Genomic DNA, 19,854 nt, shown 5'->3' on the forward strand with positions numbered 1-19,854 from the left:
GTGGCTCCAAGATTGGCTTGTTTTCATGTTTAAAGAGCCAAACAACGAGAGTTGTCAACAGATGGCTCAATTGAAATCACTTTCTCCCTGGCCTGCTCAGTGCACTTCTCCTGCAGGAATCCCAGGCCAAGAATGATGCTGTGCATCACTGAATAGAGAAGGCACATCAACACTTCCAGACCAACGGTCATCCTCTGGTACACCTAAGGCTCCTACAGCCCCAGAGAACTACACTTTATAGCTTTTCCAGATAAATGTACGTGTTCTGGAATTACCATCTTCACCTTGTGGGCAATGTTAAAGGCTACGAGACAATGCAGAAAAGAACAGGGAGGGTTAAAGAGAGATGAGGATGGCAATGGTGACATTTATGACATTTATGACTTTCCGAAAGTCAGTTCTCTCTGCTCACACAGCCTACTAGCATCCCGTTTTATTTCAGCTGCCCTCACATTTATCAGACTCTGGTTGACGTGACTGTCTTCTCACTAGTGTGAGAGCTCTATTTTGGAATTCTCAGGCTTCCACACAGTGCCTTGCTCATTGCAGGAGCTCAGCAAGTGTTTCTGGAAGGCTTCTGAAGCCTTTGCTCAGATGCCGTCCTCTCAATGAGGGCTAACCTGGCCACCCTGTTAAAATGTCCACCTCTTGCCCCAACTCAGAATACCACATTGCTTTTACTTTTTCACTATGGCACAAATTACTCATAGCATACTATGTAACTTATCCATTTATTATTTTCCCTCTCATCTCTCTCCTCCTGCTAGAATGTTCCATGGTAGTCATTTCTGACTGTTTTGTTGGGTGGTATACAATGGGCACATGATAAATTCTGCTTGGATAAAGACCTTCCATCTCCAAATGAAAATTTCTGTCTTTAAACCCACTCAGAGCTAGTTTATTCCTCCCCTTGTGATTCCAAACCTCCATTTATTATTTTTTAAAAAATTTTTTTTTCAACGTTTTTATTTCTATTTTTGGGACAGAGAGAGAGCATGAACGGGGGAGGGGCAGAGAGAGAGGGAGACACAGAATCGGAAACAGGCTCCAGGCTCTGAGCCATCAGCCCAGAGCCTGACGCGGGGCTCGAACTCACGGACCGCGAGATCGTGACCTGGCTGAAGTCGGACGCTTAACCTACTGCGCCACCCAGGCGCCCCTCCAAACCTCCATTTAGAAAAAACACAATATTTTTACTTCACTAGTTATTTATTTTGCACTGACTCTATGCCAGGCACTGGGCTGGGGGTTGGAGAAACAAACGTGAAGAAGACCGGGTCCCTGCCTTCGAAGAGTTTAGGGTTAGTGAGGGGACATCTACAAACATGGGCTACTGTTATGCAGTGCAACAAATATGATGACGGAGACACCCACAGGGTGCTAAGGAAACACAGAGGAGAGCACGTGTGCGTCAAAAATCAGCGAGGGCTCTGGTGGAAATCAAAGCCCTGATGCGCAGGCGCTTCGAGGCTGTATAGATATTAACTAGAGAGGATGTGTGAGGATGGAGGGAGGAAGACACGGGGTCATGGTGGTAGCTGCGAACAATGAGCCTCAAAGCTCAACTGTCTGTGGTCAAAAGGTGATGAAATTGTTTTCTTGTTGTACCACACATTCGGCATATATCTGCTGTGCTCCTGTTCTGTGCTAAGTTGGGGTTGCAGCAATAAACAAGAAAGACAAACATTTTTGCCCTCGTGGGGCTTACATTCTATTGAGAAGAGACAGTTAATAAAGTAAATAGGTACGTTATATATTATGAAATAAGTGCTGTGGACAAATGCAGAGCAAGGAAGAGGGGTGAACAGAGACGGGGATGTGTACTGCAATGCTCAGGGTTCTAATACATTCACCTCTCTGTGGATCATCCTGACACCCTCTTTTAGAAACCTTCCTACAGTTGGTGGTGGCTGGCCTACAGTATTAGCGGCTTTTCTGAAGGAAGAAGGAAGGAAAGAAGCCTTCATGTGTCATAGTAATGATAAAAGTAATAACAATTTCTGTTCGAAAAAGGACTTTCCTGTGAAAGCCCTCAAGTAATTATCCAGCAAGTGGACAAATGAAAGGACATTCACGAACAGGCATCAGACAAGGACGTGGAGAGGAGGCCCAGGGCAGTGCTGAGGCACACAGGTGCCGAGCCAGGCAGCCCGAGCTGGGATCCCAAGTCTACCACTTCCAGGCTGGCTGACCTGGGCAGTTCCTTAATCTCGCAAAACCCTACACTCCACACTGTGAAAGATAAATGGTGATAACAGTACTTACTTTACATGGGAGTGTGAAGAATCAATGAGATGATGTGGAAACACAGTAAAGTACAGGGGCCGGCAAGCAGCAAACACTCATCGCTGTCAAACGTTGTTCATAGAGCCAAATATGGTTTCCTTGGAGACCCCGGAGCACATAAACCCTTCTCTTAGACACATTGGCCTCTTTGTAGCACAAAAAGGCGAGAAGTCGGAACTATGGGAGAGGTGAGGCAAATGCTGGGTTGGGTAGGGCTCAGGGTGCTTTTTTTGGCAGAGTCTAAGGGAGAAGGAGACCAAAGAATCCAAGCACAGAACTGCTGAGTGAGTGGGAGAAGGGAAGAGTAGCTTCTGACAGCGTGAAATATGGTGAAAGTTGGGCAGACCTGCAGGATAGGATGGGGGCATTTATGGCCATGTCACATAAACAATAAACTGAAGAAACTCCACATTTAGTCTGGAAAGGAAGATCTGCATGTGTGAAGGACGACAGAGTAACTGTCTTCAAAGAACAAAAGCTAGGGAGCCTGGCTGGCTCAGCTGGTAGAACATTAGACTCTTGATCTCAGGGTTGTGAGTTCAAGCCTCGCAGGGCTTGTACCTCCGCAGGGTGTGGAACCTACTTCAAAAACAAACAAACAAACAAACAATAACAACAAAACCAAAGAACAAGAGCATTTTTTTTCTGGAAAAGAGAGAGCAGACTTGCTCTGTTTACTCACAGAGCATACTACTACTGTTACCAGGACAAATAGGCTGAAGTTACAAGGTGGCAGAAACAAAAGAATAATCATGGATACAGTCACACTAAGGAATGAGGGTGGGTCCCATCACTGGAGGAGTTCAAGGACAGGCTGGAATACTGGAAGGGAGATGGCTACATCAAGGAAGGGGACCTTCGTCATCTCTCCAGTTCTTCCCCACCCTGAAGTCCTGACTTACAGCCTCAACAAAGGGGGCAAAAAGAAATGAGAAGCCTGGAGGGCTCCAAGCTTGAAAATAATTTTAATAAAGATGATCAATAGATAAGAGATGGAGGTGAACCTACTGATAAGTTTATAGAAATAAAGTCAGGAGGTGATGATAATAGCATCCATGAAGAGTGCCCCCAATACTGTTTTGCTTAATCCTCACCATAAGCCTGGATTAATATCACCCTCACTGCCATTTCATACGTGAGCAAAGGAGACCTAGAAAGCTCAGGTCCCTTGCCCACGCGTTCTGCCAGAAAGGGCAGACCTATAACTTGACCCGTTTTCTGACTTCTAGTCCACTATATTCTTTCCAGTTCATTCTACACAATCCATACAGGACTATGAAAGGGCATAAAAATGGAGACATGGGTGTTTAAGGAATTATAACAGCCTCCTGGAGAGCCTAATGGAGAGTCCATATTTATCTCCTTTTTCCTATTTAGGCTAGACTCCTGGGGTCCTGTGATCTTCCTAAATTATGGCTCTTAACACTCTGATGGTTCTCATGGCTCATGGTATTTATTACAGTGGTTTGGTTGGTGGTCAAGGTCATCCACAATATTAGCTATCCTCACTCCTCCCTCTACAGCATTATCTACCCCTACGCCGCATATACTGCTGTAGGACAAGTGGAGGACAATAGAGAGTGGTGGGGATTGCGGGATGCTGGCTTTGTTGAAAAGAGGAGACTTAGCTCATCTTGAGCCAAGAAATGGAGTCAGCAGGTGATGATAATACAGTTCTTGAGGACTGTCCAAACTGTTGTGTTGAATTCTCACCATAATTCTGGGAGATCAATGGCAGCCTGTGGGAAAAGAGATTCAGGGATGCCAGTTCTACCAACTCTTTAAGGGAACAAGTTTTCTAGCTTTTGAGGATTAACATGGTGCTCCATTCACATTAGGTACTTATGAACAATTTGTGAACTTGGATTTAATAGAAAAAGGCTTGAAAGGACTCAGTTTCGCTTACATTTGAAGCCAATAAAAGGGGTTGATGAGAAAGGTTCCAGACTCCAAGCGTGGGTAATGACAATAATTACCTGGAATAACTGTGTAGGTGGATTAAGCAGAAGGTTCAAGGGCAAGTTGAGATATTCAGAGTTTCATATTATGCTCATTCAGACTCAAGAGCTTAAAGTACTTTTGGGTTTATTTCACTTCCAGGTACAAGAAAGAATCTGGAGCAGGAACACCACCAGGCAGTCTACAAAATTTTTTTGTGTTTAGAGCTTCTATTCTGTAACACAAATTAGAAGGAAGACTGAATGAGGGCACATACTGTCCTGTTCCAACACACTCAGTAGAAAAACTTTGTTTCCCAATATTTGTAAAAAAGAATGAAGACGGATTCATATTTCTTCCAAAGAAATCTCCTAGTTGACCTAACGCAAGATTGCTGCTTGCTCATCTCATCTTAGTATTGGCAAATAAATAGTGGCTCTTAATAATTTTCGATTTTTGCCACAGTGTTGAACCAAAGGAAGCAATTGCTATCATCAATATTAGCAACCTCATGGGAAAATCGTCTGTGTTATCATTTTTGCAGTCTTGAAAGACCTGATGGACTTTTATTTAATTTTTTTTTTCACTAAAATGGTTGATGCCCTGTGCAGGAATGTTATTCAGAAAATTGTGTGGACTTCAGGAAAATGACGTATTTGTGGCTGGAGTTAATATGTGATCTTAATAGAGCAGAACTGCTGTGTCTTTAACAGAACTAAATCTCATGATTGGACTCAGATGAATTTAAGGTATTTTCATCATCAAAGTTTAGAGAGGAAGAGGAAAGAAAAATAGTAGCCATTTATGGAGTAGCTGTATGCTTTAAGTACCTTCTTATTCCATTTATAACACCCTAAAGAATAGCATTATTCTATCTGCTTTACAAATGAGAAAACTGTGACTCAGAGATCAAGAAAACTCCCCAAGACTACAAAACTAGTAACTGTTAGAGTCAGGATTCCAGCCCGGGATGGTCTGGCTTTAAAACCTACTCAGAGACCTCTTCATGCTACCCAGTGCTCATCTTGGGATCTTTCCTTCCAGTGGACTACCAGAGAAATTAAATTACTTGCTCCTGGGTCAGCCCTCCTTCTGTCTCCCCACAGCCCATGGTGCATCATGGGCTTTGTTGCATCGCTACAGGGCAGAGGAAGGCTGAAGACATCTCAGTAGCTCTGGAGGCAGAAACTTGCTGGCTTATTCAACATAGTTCCAGCCCTATCCAATGGCTTCAAAGGATCTGAATGATGCTCTGGATCTGATTAGAGATCAGTTGCCATCTCTTAATAAAGTTCTGTCTGCAAACAGACAGAACTACCCCAGTGGTTAGCAACAGTACATAAAGCAGGGTAAGTGTGAAGGACACCTAGTCAGCATGGACAAATGGCAAGTGCCATGGCACTGAGATGGGACTGGAGAGGTTGCCTGCTGGGCTCTAATTTCACCAGCTGATCTACAGGGAAGTGGCCGCATTGGAGAGCACTTGGTACGTGCCATGCTTTTCAAACCCCAGATCAAAGCTCGCCTCTTTCATGAAACTTGACAAATTTCTCCTAAGTCTCTGTGTTCTAAGGATTCATTAACCCCTTCTGTGCTGTTATTGAACATACGTGAATTCTCGAATCTGAGTTCTCAAGTCATTTATTTAAAGGGTACATTTGTCACCTGCACTAGACATTGCCACGCGCCCCTCAATATCCACCTTCCTCTTCTGTTTATGATCCTGAGTTTTAGTTGGGCACAGGGCTACCAGGAACATTCTCAGCCTCTCTTGCATCTGGTGGTGTTTATGTGTCTGTGTTTCCAGTTGAATCTAGGAAGTAGTGATGTGGATACGTGCCCATTTCGGAGCCTACCCTGACAGGCGGAGATGTTCCCCCTGCCCTTCCTCCATCTTGCTGAATAAAACAAAACCAGCAATAAACTCAAGCACCATTACTTCACTGCCCCATCTAACCTTTATTCAGCATCTATTAAATTTTGACTATTGTATGGAGGCAAGACTGCTGGCACGATGGCAAAAGGACATGGCCTCATATGTTTCTCTTTCTTTGCTTTGTGGCTGCTAAATTCAGGGAATTTTAGCCCCTATGAATATCTTTTAGCAATAACATAATATTACGTTGTGATCTTTTGTTTGTTCTGTGTGTGTATTTGCTTTCGGGAGGGGCTCGGAATAGTCTAGGTCCTGCATTTAACATCACTGAATTTTTATCCCCAAGTTGTTAAAAATCTGAAGAGCCTTAAGGTAGACTTTTTGGATGGAGGACATCTGTCTGTGAGTGTAAGTTTGTCTCCTTCACCCACAGAATAGGCGACTCTCCAGGGCAGGGATTAGGGTTTGGATTCCTGATTTTAGGTTCTTGGCTCTAGGAGACAATCAATACATGCCTGCTGAGGTGAAAGTACTTCCTGAGTACCATAGTGCTAACAAACACACCTTCCTTCCCCAAAATACAACCTTGTTGAATCGCAATCTGATGACATCCTCCAGACCGGCTGCCAATCTGTTTTGACTTCTTTCCTCTTTAAAAAGAAGAACAGAGGGATAACCAAAGGCAACTAACAAAGTGATTTGGAGATGCTGGGACTCTGCCTCTTCCTGCCTGGTCGGGCTGCGGGCTGAGGCAGTCCCCTCCTCTTTGATGGAGCTGCAGGGGTAGCCTTAGTGTGGCCACAGTCACAATACAACCAGAGAGGATTTTCTGTCAGAGCAGGCGGATGAGTCACTCCTCTGCTTAAAATGCTTTCCGTGGCTCGATCCGATTGGACTTGAGCATAAGGTCCATCATTATGTGGGCCTGGCATCCACCCAGGCATTACTTCTTAGCAGCATCACAATTTTCCCTGGCATTTCTGCTCTGACACAGGCCCCTTCCACTCCCAGAGCTATCCCCTCCTACTTCTATCTTTCCTTCACCTATCAAACACCTACTTAACCTGTAAAGCTGTAATTTAAGAGTTGTCCCTTTGGGGACACCTTTCCTCATCATCCCAGACCACCCTCATATCGATTCCCAAAGCATACTGGGTTTACCCAAACCATAGCCTTTTCTAAACTTTACGTATCTATTTACCACCTCCACTCCTCCACCAGCCTGTGAACTCCTTGAGGCCAGAGGCATGTCTCCATTCCTGAACTCTCAAGTATGGAAGCAGTGCTTACTACCTTACAGGTGCTCCATCACATTTGATAAATGTGGGGGGAACGGATGAGACGTCTCATAGGCATTGGTAATAATTTATTGATCACCCATCTACCAGTAGCCCTTAACCTAAATCTGTACCTTTCTTTTACATAAATAAGAAAAGTCATAAAGAAGACATAGCATGCATTCAGGTCTTTTTGCTTTGCAAATTGCTTTGCACTAAACAAGTGTACCAAGTTATTTCTTGGGTCTACTGCCAAGAACTATACAATGAGGATGCGAGATAAGAATAAGTAAACTTTAATGTCTCTACTGGGCGGGTACATAACTTGGGGGAATGCTTCTATCCTGAATTTCTCATTGAGAGCATACTTCCCACCTGCATCAAAGGGCTGGCATGGAGAAACACTCAATGAAAGACGGTCCAGTCTTCTGAAGCTTATGGAAATGTTGATTGTTGTTAATAATAGGGTAAGTGTTATTTAAATATAGAGTATTATTTTGCCGAGCACTACAAAGTATAGAACACTTCTTACAATGTGAGAATATAAAGTAGATCATCCACTAACCCACTCATTAATGATTCAGATCTACTGAGTATTTATTCAGGCAACAAAGAGTAGAGCTTTTAGTTCAGTTCTTGCATGTGCGTGTGTGTGTGTGTGTGTGTGTGTGTGTGTGTGTTTTAAGTGTCACAGAATTGTTTACTAGTCTTATGACACAAGTTAATAAGGAGTCAGAGGTAGGTGCACATGGCAGGTACAGAGTTTTTAGGGCAAGAAGCCTATTAAGCAAAAGAGAAATTGAGCTCAGCTTGGGTAATTAATCTAATTTCCACCTATCTCCGCAGTTTTAAAATAGAAATGAGAAGTGAAGGTCAATATTGAAAGTATTGCAATTACAGTTTAGCATTACTGTGGTGAAAATAGTCTATAAGTCCATTTAAAACTCCTGCTCAAGGAGAGGTGTTTAAATCTGTTTTGAAGACATGGGTTGCGAATTCAATCTCTCTTTACATTAAGGGGCATCTTGCCTTAAACCTCTGTGTCCTGCTATACATACCTCTCTCTGACTGCTGATTACACCTGACCTTTTATCTAAAAACTGAGACCTTCCCTTCCAAAGAAGGTGGTCTAAATGAATGTTCAAGGACACTCAGAATCGGAGCCTGTCATTCCTTTGTTAACATACATTTTCTCAATGCTACCACAAGGTAGCCTCTTGAAACACAGCGGTGGACAAGGGGAAAAGCCCCTGCCCTCAGGAAGCTTGCATTTGGTGGGAGGGGATGGAAATAAACTCACAGTGTGTCACCTTGTGATTGTGTTGTGACAGAACACAAGGCAGGGTGAGGGGTGGAGAGTGACCAGCAGGGCTGTGTTATTTTAGATTGGGGGGGGGGGGTCAAAGAATGGCTCCATAACAGAAGAGCACGCCAGGTGGACCGCCAGGTGGACTCTAAGAGCACTTCGAGCAGAGCTCACAGGAAACACAAGTTAAAGAGATTGCCTGGCATGTGCCGGGAGCAAGGTGGTTAGAGCCAAGTGAGAGGAAGAAATACCCAGAGGAGATGAGGTGGACAAGGCAGCTGGGGTATGGTCTGATGAACCTTGAGGACCACAGCAAGGCCTTGGGCTTTATTCTGAGTGAGATGGGAACCACTGAGCCTCTGAATTTTGGCCAAGTCAGGGTGGGGGGTTTCCAGACTGCTTCCCTTTCCATTAACTCAGTCACATCAGCAACTTCCGCATGGCTTCACTTCCTCCACCCCCAAGTGGCTGCGGACTGAGGATACTTCCTGTTTATCCAGCCACTTGATTTCCTGCTGCCTCCTGCTCTCAAGGGGGCGCTTACCTAGGGGCATCTGGAAAAGACAGGAGGAGGCACAAACCAGCGAAGACACACAGCCTGAGAACTGCAGCATCCCTGCCACCTGTCTGGGTCTCTGGTTTCCTCCCCGGTTGCTGAGCCAGTGGCTTCCCACTCCAGTTCTGTGACCTTGGAGTGTCACTGAGGAAGGGCACTGCTGCCCCTGTGCAAAGCTGAGTTGAAAACTGCAGGGAAGAGTCTGATGTAATTAGGGGCGGGAAAAATAAAGTGCCCAGGCAAGATAACTCAAAACTATATCAGAAGTCTACTAATATTGAAAATGATGATGGTGATGGTGACGAAGGCTAACTTTACTTATGCCTGTTCTGTCTGCTAGTCACTGTGTTAAGTTTTTTTATTTTTAATTTTTTTTTTCAATGTTTATTTATTTTTGGGACAGAGAGAGACAGAGCATGAACGGGGGAGGGGCAGAGAGAGAGGGAGTCACAGAATCGGAAACAGGCTCCAGGCTCCGAGCCATCAGCCCAGAGCCCGACGCGGGGCTCGAACTCACAGACCGCGAGATTGTGACCTGGCTGAAGTCGGACGCTTAACCGACTGCGCCACCCAGGCGCCCCAGGTTTTTTTATATACTCAAATGCAGGGGCTCCCCGCTACTGACCTCTGAGGTAGATACTATTATTTTCTTCCTTTGGTAGTTGAGGAAACTTGAGGCAAAGAAGTAGGTCTCCTTGCTCAAGGTCACAGAGTCAGAAGTATCCAACTAGCCAAACAGAGAATTCTAGGTATTAGGCTGTCTGACTTGGAGGCTGGGGTTGCTTCCTTCTCACATGCCCTATGTCAACAAAGAGGCTTCTCTAGAGGCTGGAGCAGTGTGGTCTTTTTTTGGGAAAAATGAAATGGAGTGGAATAAAGGCCAATACTGCATCATGACAGAGCACAGGCTTTTGCACCCAACAGACCATTAATCTCTGTATCTCTGGAGTCTAGTGTGAGACCTTGAACAAGGAAGGCACTCAATACATATTTGATGAATGAATGAATGAATCAATGAATGAATAAAAGCACTCTGCATAGAGCCTGACAAATGGTAAGTGCTCAATATATTGTTGCTATTATTAAGTGTGCTCACTGCTGATGCTTCCTATTTTAGGAAAAGTGGCCTGAGATGACTGTCTTAGTCAATACCTAAAAGCTCAGTGAAGTCAAAGAAGATGAAATCAATTCTATTAGATGTATTATCGATGCAGGCAATGATAATACCCCAAGAAATCTTGGGTTCTGAACAAAATCCCAGTCCCAGCTTCCCTTTATGAATTGTGTGATCTTATTTACCTTGGAAGTGTCCCGTGAGAACGCTGAGTTTTGCGTAATTTAGAAAGCACTGTCCACAAGTAAATTATTATTATTGTGATTAGCACTCTCATCACTGCTGCTCCATAGTTCTTCACAGGTCACCCCTCCCCCGTCAGTGGAAAATGTTCGTGACCCCAGGAAAGCAGCAGAAGAGCCGTCACGCCAGGTGTTATCAGTCTATTGGTGAGCCCTAGGGTTTTCCATCACTTTCCTTCCCTCCTCCTCATGACTAGATGGCATTATTAGATTTTGAAACAAATTTTAAAATGAAATCCAGAACCGATGCTATGCCTAGGATTGTCACAATGTTAGATTTATTGAGAAAAGTAAAATGATCTCAACTAGGGATCTATAGAAAAAAAAAAGTAGTATTCCTACCTCTGATAAGAAATACAAGCCAGAAAGGGTGTTTCAAATACTAGAAGAAATATTATATATGAGTTCAATGTCTTATCCTCTAAGAGTTACATCTTTTCCCCCAATAATGAAATAATGGCTTATTAATCAATCCTTGGGGATTAATCCTGTAGTAGCAGAAAGAATGAAGCAAACCACAGTTTGATTCCCCGTTCTGCCAGGTAACGGCTATGTGATTTTGTGGCAAAAAATTTTGTCTCTCTGATTAGGAATCTGTTTTTAATGGGGCAATAGCCTTGGCCTATTAAGGGGATGTCAAGGAGTGCCTGGTGTGTGCCTTTTGCTGACACTTAGAAGTAGTCAGTGAATTGGGGGCGCCTGGGTGGCTTAGTCGGTTAAGCCTCTAACTGTTGATCTCAGCTCAGGTCATGATCTCATGGTTTGTGAGTTCAAGCCCAGCATTGGGCCTGTGCTGACAGCACGGAGCCTGCTTGGGATTCTCTCTCCCCCTACCTTGCCCTCCCCCATTCGTTCTCACACACTCTTTCTCTCAAAATAAATAATAAATAAATTTAAAAAAAAAAAGAACTATTCAGTGAATGGGAAGAGTTGTTAGAATTTCTAAATTGCTTATCTTGATAACATATAATATTGTTCTAAGGAGATGAAAATCTCTTGGGGTTTACATTTGTCATCATGTGGAATGGTTTAATGATCAACATATTAAATGGCTCCCCGAAATCAAATCTTTGGGGCACAGCATAAACACTGATCACCTATTCCTTTAGAACCACCAGAGGTGACGGAAAAATCTTACAACTAAGCAGCAAACTACCTTATTGTTGAGACACAAAGAATATTATGGAAGGTGCTATTTTGAGGGATCAAAGCTGGTCTGTGGTCTAATCTACCAGAGAAGGATAAATTTGCTAACATCATCTTGCTAGAAGTGGAGGGATCAAGACCTTTTGAAAAACCTTTAAAAATAGGTGTTCATAGTTCAGGGCTCACATACCGGATTCTGGAGGAGCAATTGTGCCACTAGACTGTAGAGATATACAGATCCCTTTGGTCTATAATAAGAAGAAAAAAAGACCATGGGTTTCCTAGCATTTCCCCTGCCTTCAGGAATTGTTTAGGCTTCTGTTTAACTTTTTTTTTGACAAGAACCTTCTCCAGGCTCTTAATCCCCTGACAAGTTTAAGAGCTAGATAGGCCAGAGTAGAAGAGAAGAAACCTTCCACGGTCATGGAAGGAAAAAAAAAGAAAAAAGAAAAATATATAGTGTATATATGCAACATATTGGTGTGTGTGTGTGTGTGTGTGTTTTCCACCTAGATACATTTCATCAAAAAAGGAATATGAAAGAGCACATACAGTGAATATTTTCAAGGGAAGGTCTAACTTGGTAGGTATTTCATTCTCAACTACTTTTCAATTCTCCATTCTAGATAAAATGGAGAGAATACAACTTGTACCCGCTTGAAATCCTCATTAAATGAAATTGCATTGTGTTTTTATAAGTCGTATTTGGAATGAGTTTAGATTTAGAGCTGGGAAAGGATACATTCTCTTTATGTAAACAAATTCTAGGCCACGCGTGGGCTGGAGAGTTTATGACCTCTCTGGAAAGCTGAGCTATTCACCACAAAGTCACGATGGCTGTTAAGCTTACAACCTGAACAGATCAAGTGATAATAAATGTTTCAGATATCATTTTCCTTCTTATTGTCAATTCTGAGCTTCATCAGAAAGTACTAAAACAGGCTATTATAAATTATTGATAGTTGTATTTGAACAGAATCAGATGCAAATCGTACTCTCTGAGTTTTACATTTAAATCTACTACTTTAGGAGAGCAGTGTTAACAAGGATGTTGTGTCACTGTTGTCGCTCAATAAATCTGGCACTTAGGGTAGAGGTGGAAACTGTCAGTGTCTCAGTTACTTTCCAACAGTTAAAAGACTCTTTGAACAGATAAGCAAGTTTTTAGTTGACTTTCCTGCTTGACAATGTCATTAGTTGACTACTATACCTTGTCTTCCCCTAACATGACAGGTGGCTGAGAAATCTGTCTGTTAACCTTCTCAAGGAGCATCTGCCACTCGCATAAAATCACTTCTTCCAAGTCTGTGAAAGATGTTTGCTACTTTCTTCAGAGGCAAGAAAATAGTCAATATAGCACCTCTAAGAATATTAGGTTCCTCAAAGTATCTTTAGGGTTAACTTCTAACATTCAGTTTTGCGTTAAGTCATTTATTTTCAAAAATGACCTCAATTCCAGCGCATTTTATTATTGGAGAAAAGAGCAAGTTTTTGGTTTGCTGGAGGGTTAAGATCTGCTATGAATATGCCACGCCACCCACCCTCCCATACACTCCTTTGTGGTGGTCAGAAAATAAAGTGGACAGATATATGAAACAAATGTTATTTAATATTACAGCCATCAAAGACAGTATGAGTAACATTTTGGCTACTCTAAGTTACCATGTATACTCTAGAGGGTTTCATTCTTTGTTGAAAACTAAATCATGTACAGCCCAAAGTGGTCAATGTTACCGAGTGAGTGCCATGGTTTCTGAAGACTCTGAAAGAACTGTAGAGCTCTGTAGAGACATAAGGTCATGGGTTGTGGTCACCACAAGGTCATAGTTGCGATCACCATAAGGTCATGGTTGCAGTCAGACCCTCTACCCAGCACTGTGTTTGCAAGAAGCAGGAGAAATAGGCATGAGGCTTGACCAGCTCTCCTGACAAATACCCACAAGCGTCTCTTCCAAAACAACCCGCAATACTCATTACCCACGTATTCACTGTGTCGCTTGTCTCTCTCCTCAAAGCAAGGTACACAGTGTATCATACCAGCTCTGCTCCAGCCTTCTCCTCCTACGATCCCACCAAACAAAACAAGTAATTTGAAATATCCAGGGGTTCAAAATGACAAAGAGATTTCGTTGTATTAAGTGGCCTCGATGTGCTGGTTTCTTACATAACTCACACAACAGCATGACACAGACCATGAGTCAGCCACCTCATTCTATTGTGTGAAAAAGAAAACCAAATACACAAAGCATTGAGCATTTCCCTCAGCATGATTATCATGTGTCCAGAAAAGTTAAGAGACTTGCCCAAGGTTACATGGATTGGAAGGATACTGGGACGATTTCAAAAGCAGAGGAGAGAAAGTAAGACTTAGGAGTTGACCTTAAAAAGGCCCTGGCCTTTCTGAAGTGGGGGGTGGGGGTGGGGGGGGAGTGCCAGGGCAAGTCCTAGAGAAACCCTAAGATTCCAAGCATAGGAAGAACTATTATGCTGAGAATAATTTCCTGCTTATATTACTTCCTCACCCCAGAGAACTAACAGGCTTAAAATGTAGCATGAGGAAATCAGCCTAAGCACAGCTTCTAGAAAGGAGAATCTTTTAAAAATCTGAATAAGGGCCTAAGATAGTAATAGCCTCAGTGGCTCTCTGAATGAATGCTTGATTGAAATAGGTTAAATGGGGTCCTGAGTAAAACAGCAGAACTTCAAATAAGATGGCCTCTCTTCATCTACCGTCCCCTCTACTGGAATGCTTTGCCCTCAGATCTAAATGTGGCTCTCTCCCTCACTTCATTTAGATCTCTGAATGACATTGCAACAATGACATTTAATATACTGTCACCTCCCAGAAATGTTTCTACTGGACATCCATTCAAAAGTCGTGAATGGAATTTCCGGAGAAAGACAAATAGGGCAGAATTCTATTTGCCCGATTTCCTCCCCTTTCTTGGTACTATTGATTTAGCAGCTTTGGAAAAATTTAGGAAACTGGAGCCTGAAGGGCCTCCAAAGCAACCCTCTCCTCCAACAATTTATCCCCTCACAGCTTCATTTTTCTTCATAGCCCTTATCACTACATGAAATTACAGAATACGTTTATTTGTTTACTGCTTGACTGTCTACCTCCCCTGTTAGACTATACACTCCATGAGGGCAGAGATGTCTGTCTTGTCCATCTCCCGGTGTCTAAAGCATTGCCTGGCAAGTAGTTAAGTGCACCACACATGTTTTTGAATGAATGAACAAATCTCTACTACCTTTGAAACTTTTGTTTTTCTAATAAGATCTGTCCTGTTTCCTGCCTGTTTCCTAATGAGAAGAAAGGAGTTTGTGAGCCCCCCTGTCCCCTGTATGAATGCCCATGGAGAAAAGACTGGATCCATGGAATATGAATCAGGAGCCCTCTACCCCAGAGAGGAGGCATCCACCTCTTTTCTGTAGGAAAGGCTTCTATTACAGAGGACGGATAGTCCCAGCCTTGGACGTCCCCAAGGGGATGGGAGACATTCTGCTGCAGGCTGCCTCTGTATCTCTGAGAAGGCCACCCATGGTGGCCAGCAGTGGAGAAGAGTGTTTAGCATTGGCTCAGAACCAGGTGGAAGCAATGCAGGTGTGGTGAACTGGTCAAAAGTATTGGGTGAGTCTCAACATTTCTGACAGCTTAGCAACATTGCTGCTAAAACTGCATGTATCATACCTTCATTTGGGGGATATGGCTCAAAGTGTGTAAGCAGAGGTTACTCTAGGTAATTCTTGACTGGCCAGATCTTCACTTAGCTGTGCCTAAGAGAGACAAGATGCTGACTTTATATGATAATCCATTCAGATCAGCCAAGTTAGAAGTTCTGGGCTTGAGGCCTGGGCATTGTCAATACTTTTTAAAGTTCTCCAGGGGATACCGATGTGCAGTCAAGTTTAAGAACCACTGGACTAACGTGAAATATAAATTTCATTATCCATATTTAGATCCCTTTCATTTTCTCAAGGGTGTGGTTCCCCGTGGAGGAGGAAGACCACTTTTAGAAATATGAGAAGAACACCGGACAAAATCAACCCTACACACACACATGCACAATCTACGGTTCATCAGATCATTTTCCTTTTATTGGGAGGGCTTCAAATTTCTTCATCTTTCCGAACATTCTTCTGCCATAAAACAGACCGCTAAGTTCATATCACCACCGACGGGATTTCTGGAGACAGACAAATATGGCAGAACTCCATGTGCTTGATTTCTTCCTCTTTTCGGTACTATTGCTCTAGCAGCTTTGACACAATTTAGGAAACGGGAGCCCAAAGGACCCTCAATGCAACCAGCTGAGATCCACTGAGGATCTTTATCCATTGAGGATAAAGCTTTCTAAGTTGCGATAAGATACTAGAGAGGGAGAGAGCCAAAGCACAAGAGACTCTTAAAAACCGAGAACAAACTGAGGGTTGATGGAGGGTGGGAAGGAGGGGAGGGTGGGTGATGGGTATTGAGGAGGGCACCTTTTGGGATGAGCACTGGGTGTTGTATGGAAACCAACTTGACAATAAATTTCATATTAAATAAATAAATAAATAAATAAATAAATAAATAAATAAATAAATAAAAAAGATACTAGATTTGCATATGCCTCTACTCCTTTCAAATAAACGACTGCATTTGTGAAGACTGCCTTGCATAACCATGCTTTTGCATGGGTGCTATGTGTAGAAAGTGAGTGTCTGTACAACGCAAAAAGGCCCGAGATTAATCAAGCTGGATGCAGGCAGGTGAGACAAATCCTCCCTAGGTGCCTCCTTTGCTCTGACACCAATTATTAAAGACTCTGAAGAAAGGAACTCCTGGCTCTACCCTGTATCAGGGATTGGTGATTAATGAAATTTACCTTGGGAGAAACTTTGGTGCCAGCATTTTACATTGGAACATCTCTTCCTGACAATAAGCAGTGCTCACCTCTCAACAAACCTCTTTAGCCTGCCTTGGTTTGTTCATTTCCCCACTTTTTCATAAGCACAAATTAGGTCTTTGCTTGATAATGATGTCACCATTTTACATTAAATGATTAAATGTCTGAAAGGAAGAGCTGTGCTTTCTAAATTGCTAGTGTGTGTTGTGTGTGTGTATGTGTGTGCGTGTGCGTGTGCGTGTGTCTGTGTGTCTGTGTGTCTGTGTGTTTGGGGATTTGGAAGGGAAAACAGGCTCTGTGTCCCGGATGGTCAGTGTAAACTCAGCTGGAGTTAGGACATTCCAATTAACTGGCCAAAATAACCTATCACCTTTAGAGAATGTCTCAAAAGATGACAGCGACAATTATGGCTACAGCTAACAGTTATTGGACACTAAAGATGTGTCAGGCATTGTGTTAATTATTTCACATGTATTATTTTCTTTAATCCTCCTACCTAGCCAACGAGGTAGAAACTACTCTTATACCCACGTTACAAGTGAGAAAATAAGGCACAGAAAAGATTTGACCCAGAGAAACAAATCCATTGTGATTCAGCGGTGTTTAGCAGTAAAGACATCTAACGTGTCTTTCTGGTGAGAGTCTTGCCAGAAAACCCCATGAATTTCTGATGAACAGCGTCAGCTGCTTTATAATCTGGCCCTGCCACACTCTGCTGTTTCCTCTCCAATCCCTCACAGACATCCTACTGCAGTCAAATGCATTGACTCACTTGACTGCAAAATGGAATGTTTCCCGTCCCCATGCCTCTCCTTTCTGTATCAAAATCCACCCATCTTCGAGTTCAAGTTATCACTTTCTCCACGAAGCCATCCCGACCATTCAGGTACAACCAGCTGTACAAATTTTGCGTCCCCTTCATTCCACAAAACACCCCCTGTCTTTAAGAAATATTGTATGTCTTTATTGCAGACACCTCCATCATATAAGCGTATTTTAAGCTCCTTCCGTGGCCTGGCATATCGCAGATCCCTAGTACACATTTCCTCATTATCATTTCTTGGACCCAAAAAAGTTCAGATGATCTTAACGACATTTGCAGAGCAAGCATGTAATCAACAGAGAACGGGTAAGGACCGAGGGAACTATATATAAAGTTTTGCTTTACAGACACGTAATTCTGTTCCAGCAGTTGCTGGAAGACGTGTCTCTCCTCAGTTACCCACACCACGCTTTGAGTTGGCTTTAAACTGGAGGGGCTTTGATGGCTGCTCTCTCTCCGGAAAGGCTATGGCAGGTATGAGCGGCAGGACCGGGACTCTTTGCACGAGTGTTTCCATTCTGGACACCACCATAGGGGGTGCCAAACCACCGCATTCTGATTTTCTGAACCTCAATATGACAGGTGGTAGACACTTCCACAGCACTGGCAGAATTGGTGAACGCGGAGCCACACATTTGAAATAGGCAGGGACACCAAACCGGATTCTTGAGTCTGTTTCAAGAGTGCTCGACACCGCAGTCTTGAATGACAGAGCCAAGTGTGATAATTCTAGGGAACGCAAAAATCCCCACCTGGGAAGCAACGGGGTGTCACCTACGCAGTCAACAATAAAGAATTCAGGGACCTCCTTTAAGTAAAGGCTAAGGTGAGGGTGGAAAATGATTATGCAATGTAATTCCCCTTTTCTTCCTCCCGTTACACAATGAGTAACTGTCCTCTCTGTGTGTGTGAACTGTTTACACAAGAAGCTGCTGCTCATTCTTCTTTTCAGTACGAGAGGAGAAATCAAAATTCCCATTGTACAAGCACGGAATCTTTTTCATAATATAAAACCAAATGGAAAAAAACCAAAAAAGGCTGAATATCATCAGGGGACAATTACCCGTGACAATTAAACAATAGCCGCAGACAATCTGTGAGGACCAACGGCCTGGAACGTTCCGTCTTAAGATGCAAAAGCTGTTTATGCCTGAACTTTCTCTATGGACAACTGCTGAGGGAAAATGACTTGCTTCCTTTGCCTGACAAAGCAAATGGAGGCGGCTGCCCTCCAACTTTGATTTCCAGGGAGCTAGAGATTGAAACTGCCATCTGTGGAACAGCTTTTGTTCAGTATGAAGACCGCACCGCGGCACCGTCAAGTGACATGCCACGAAGGGGGTTGCTTGTCCCACTATCAGGGTGTCCCGGGTGCAGTGTTTATTACGTGTGCTTCTTTTCATTCACTCGTCGATCTAATACCCCTCTCAACATTAAGGACCGGCAAATTCTCCCTATTGACACGGATACGAGACTACGAAAACATGTCTACTGTGAAAGGGCTGACTGGGGATCACCTAATAGAAAAGGCAGAACAGACCACGGTCGAGCTTTGCACATTCAAAATTAATGTGCCGTGCCGGTCCCTCTTCTAACTTATTCTCATTAACACAGGCATGCACTCACCGCTGGCATTTCTAGCACTGTCTGGGAGCTGAAAACTATGAACCAAAGTCCCGTTTCCTTAAGCTAAAAAGGCTCTGCTGAGCAGCTTCGGTAACAGCAACAACGAAACACAAGATTGCAGGTGCATACCTTAACCTCCTGATTGGTAAAGACCTCGACATCCACCACACAGGCAACCAGAGTGGAAACATCACAGTCCATGCTAGGGGCTGGCATTCCCCCTCCTGAGTTTTCAATCAAGAGCCAGGCGACCTCAGAGCTGTGCGTGATGGGAAGAGCCGCCAGGTGGATGCTGCCGTGGCCAGCCCGGGTGTCGCCTCGCCCTGGGGATCGCCGGTGCTCGGCACCTGGAGCCCGCTCCCTCTGCACGCACGCAGCCCGCGTCTGAGGCTGCACAGCAGAGTAATGAACGGCCCGGCTCGCTCATGGCAATGACATCACCACAAAGACTGACACAAGCTGAAGCTATTTTTTTCCCCCGAGCCTTTTATCTCGAGGCAGTGCAGTGGAGCAAATTGAACATGATTATGTGCTAAATCTGAACTCAGACTAAATCAATTCAGGCAGCGTTAGCTAGGAACTGAGTCATAGCTGTTGTTTCAGCCGAGTGCTTATGTTTGCAAAAAGCAAGGGGGAGAATCTGACACCAGAGGCTCTGTTTGGGGAGGGTGGGGAAATAACTCTGCAGATGAGCCTCCTGAGGTTAAGGTGTGACAAGTTTCTGCCTCAGAGATGAGCAGGAAGTTGAGGCATTCTGCAAATGGCTTGGCTT

General features: G+C 43.6%; 1 protein-coding gene across 4 annotated transcripts in view; it reads right to left on the reverse strand.

Annotated features, from left to right (window-relative positions):
* RCAN2 (regulator of calcineurin 2) overlaps nucleotides 1-19,854 on the reverse strand; it is a 274,441-nt gene that overhangs the window by 80,194 nt on the left and 174,393 nt on the right. Inside the window, exon 1 of one of the 4 annotated variants that reach the window (XM_043591585.1) lies at nucleotides 19,212-19,500. The exons of the other annotated variants lie outside the window; for them this stretch is intronic. Coding sequence (XP_043447520.1) covers nucleotides 19,212-19,298 — 87 coding nt within the window. The 5' untranslated portion in view covers nucleotides 19,299-19,500. Of the gene's footprint in view, nucleotides 1-19,211; nucleotides 19,501-19,854 lie in introns of those variants that run through there. 4 annotated transcript variants of the gene reach the window in all.

The sequence above is a fragment of the Prionailurus bengalensis genome, chromosome B2 (genome assembly GCF_016509475.1).
Source record: "Prionailurus bengalensis isolate Pbe53 chromosome B2, Fcat_Pben_1.1_paternal_pri, whole genome shotgun sequence".
NCBI classification, from domain to species: Eukaryota; Metazoa; Chordata; class Mammalia; order Carnivora; family Felidae; genus Prionailurus; species Prionailurus bengalensis.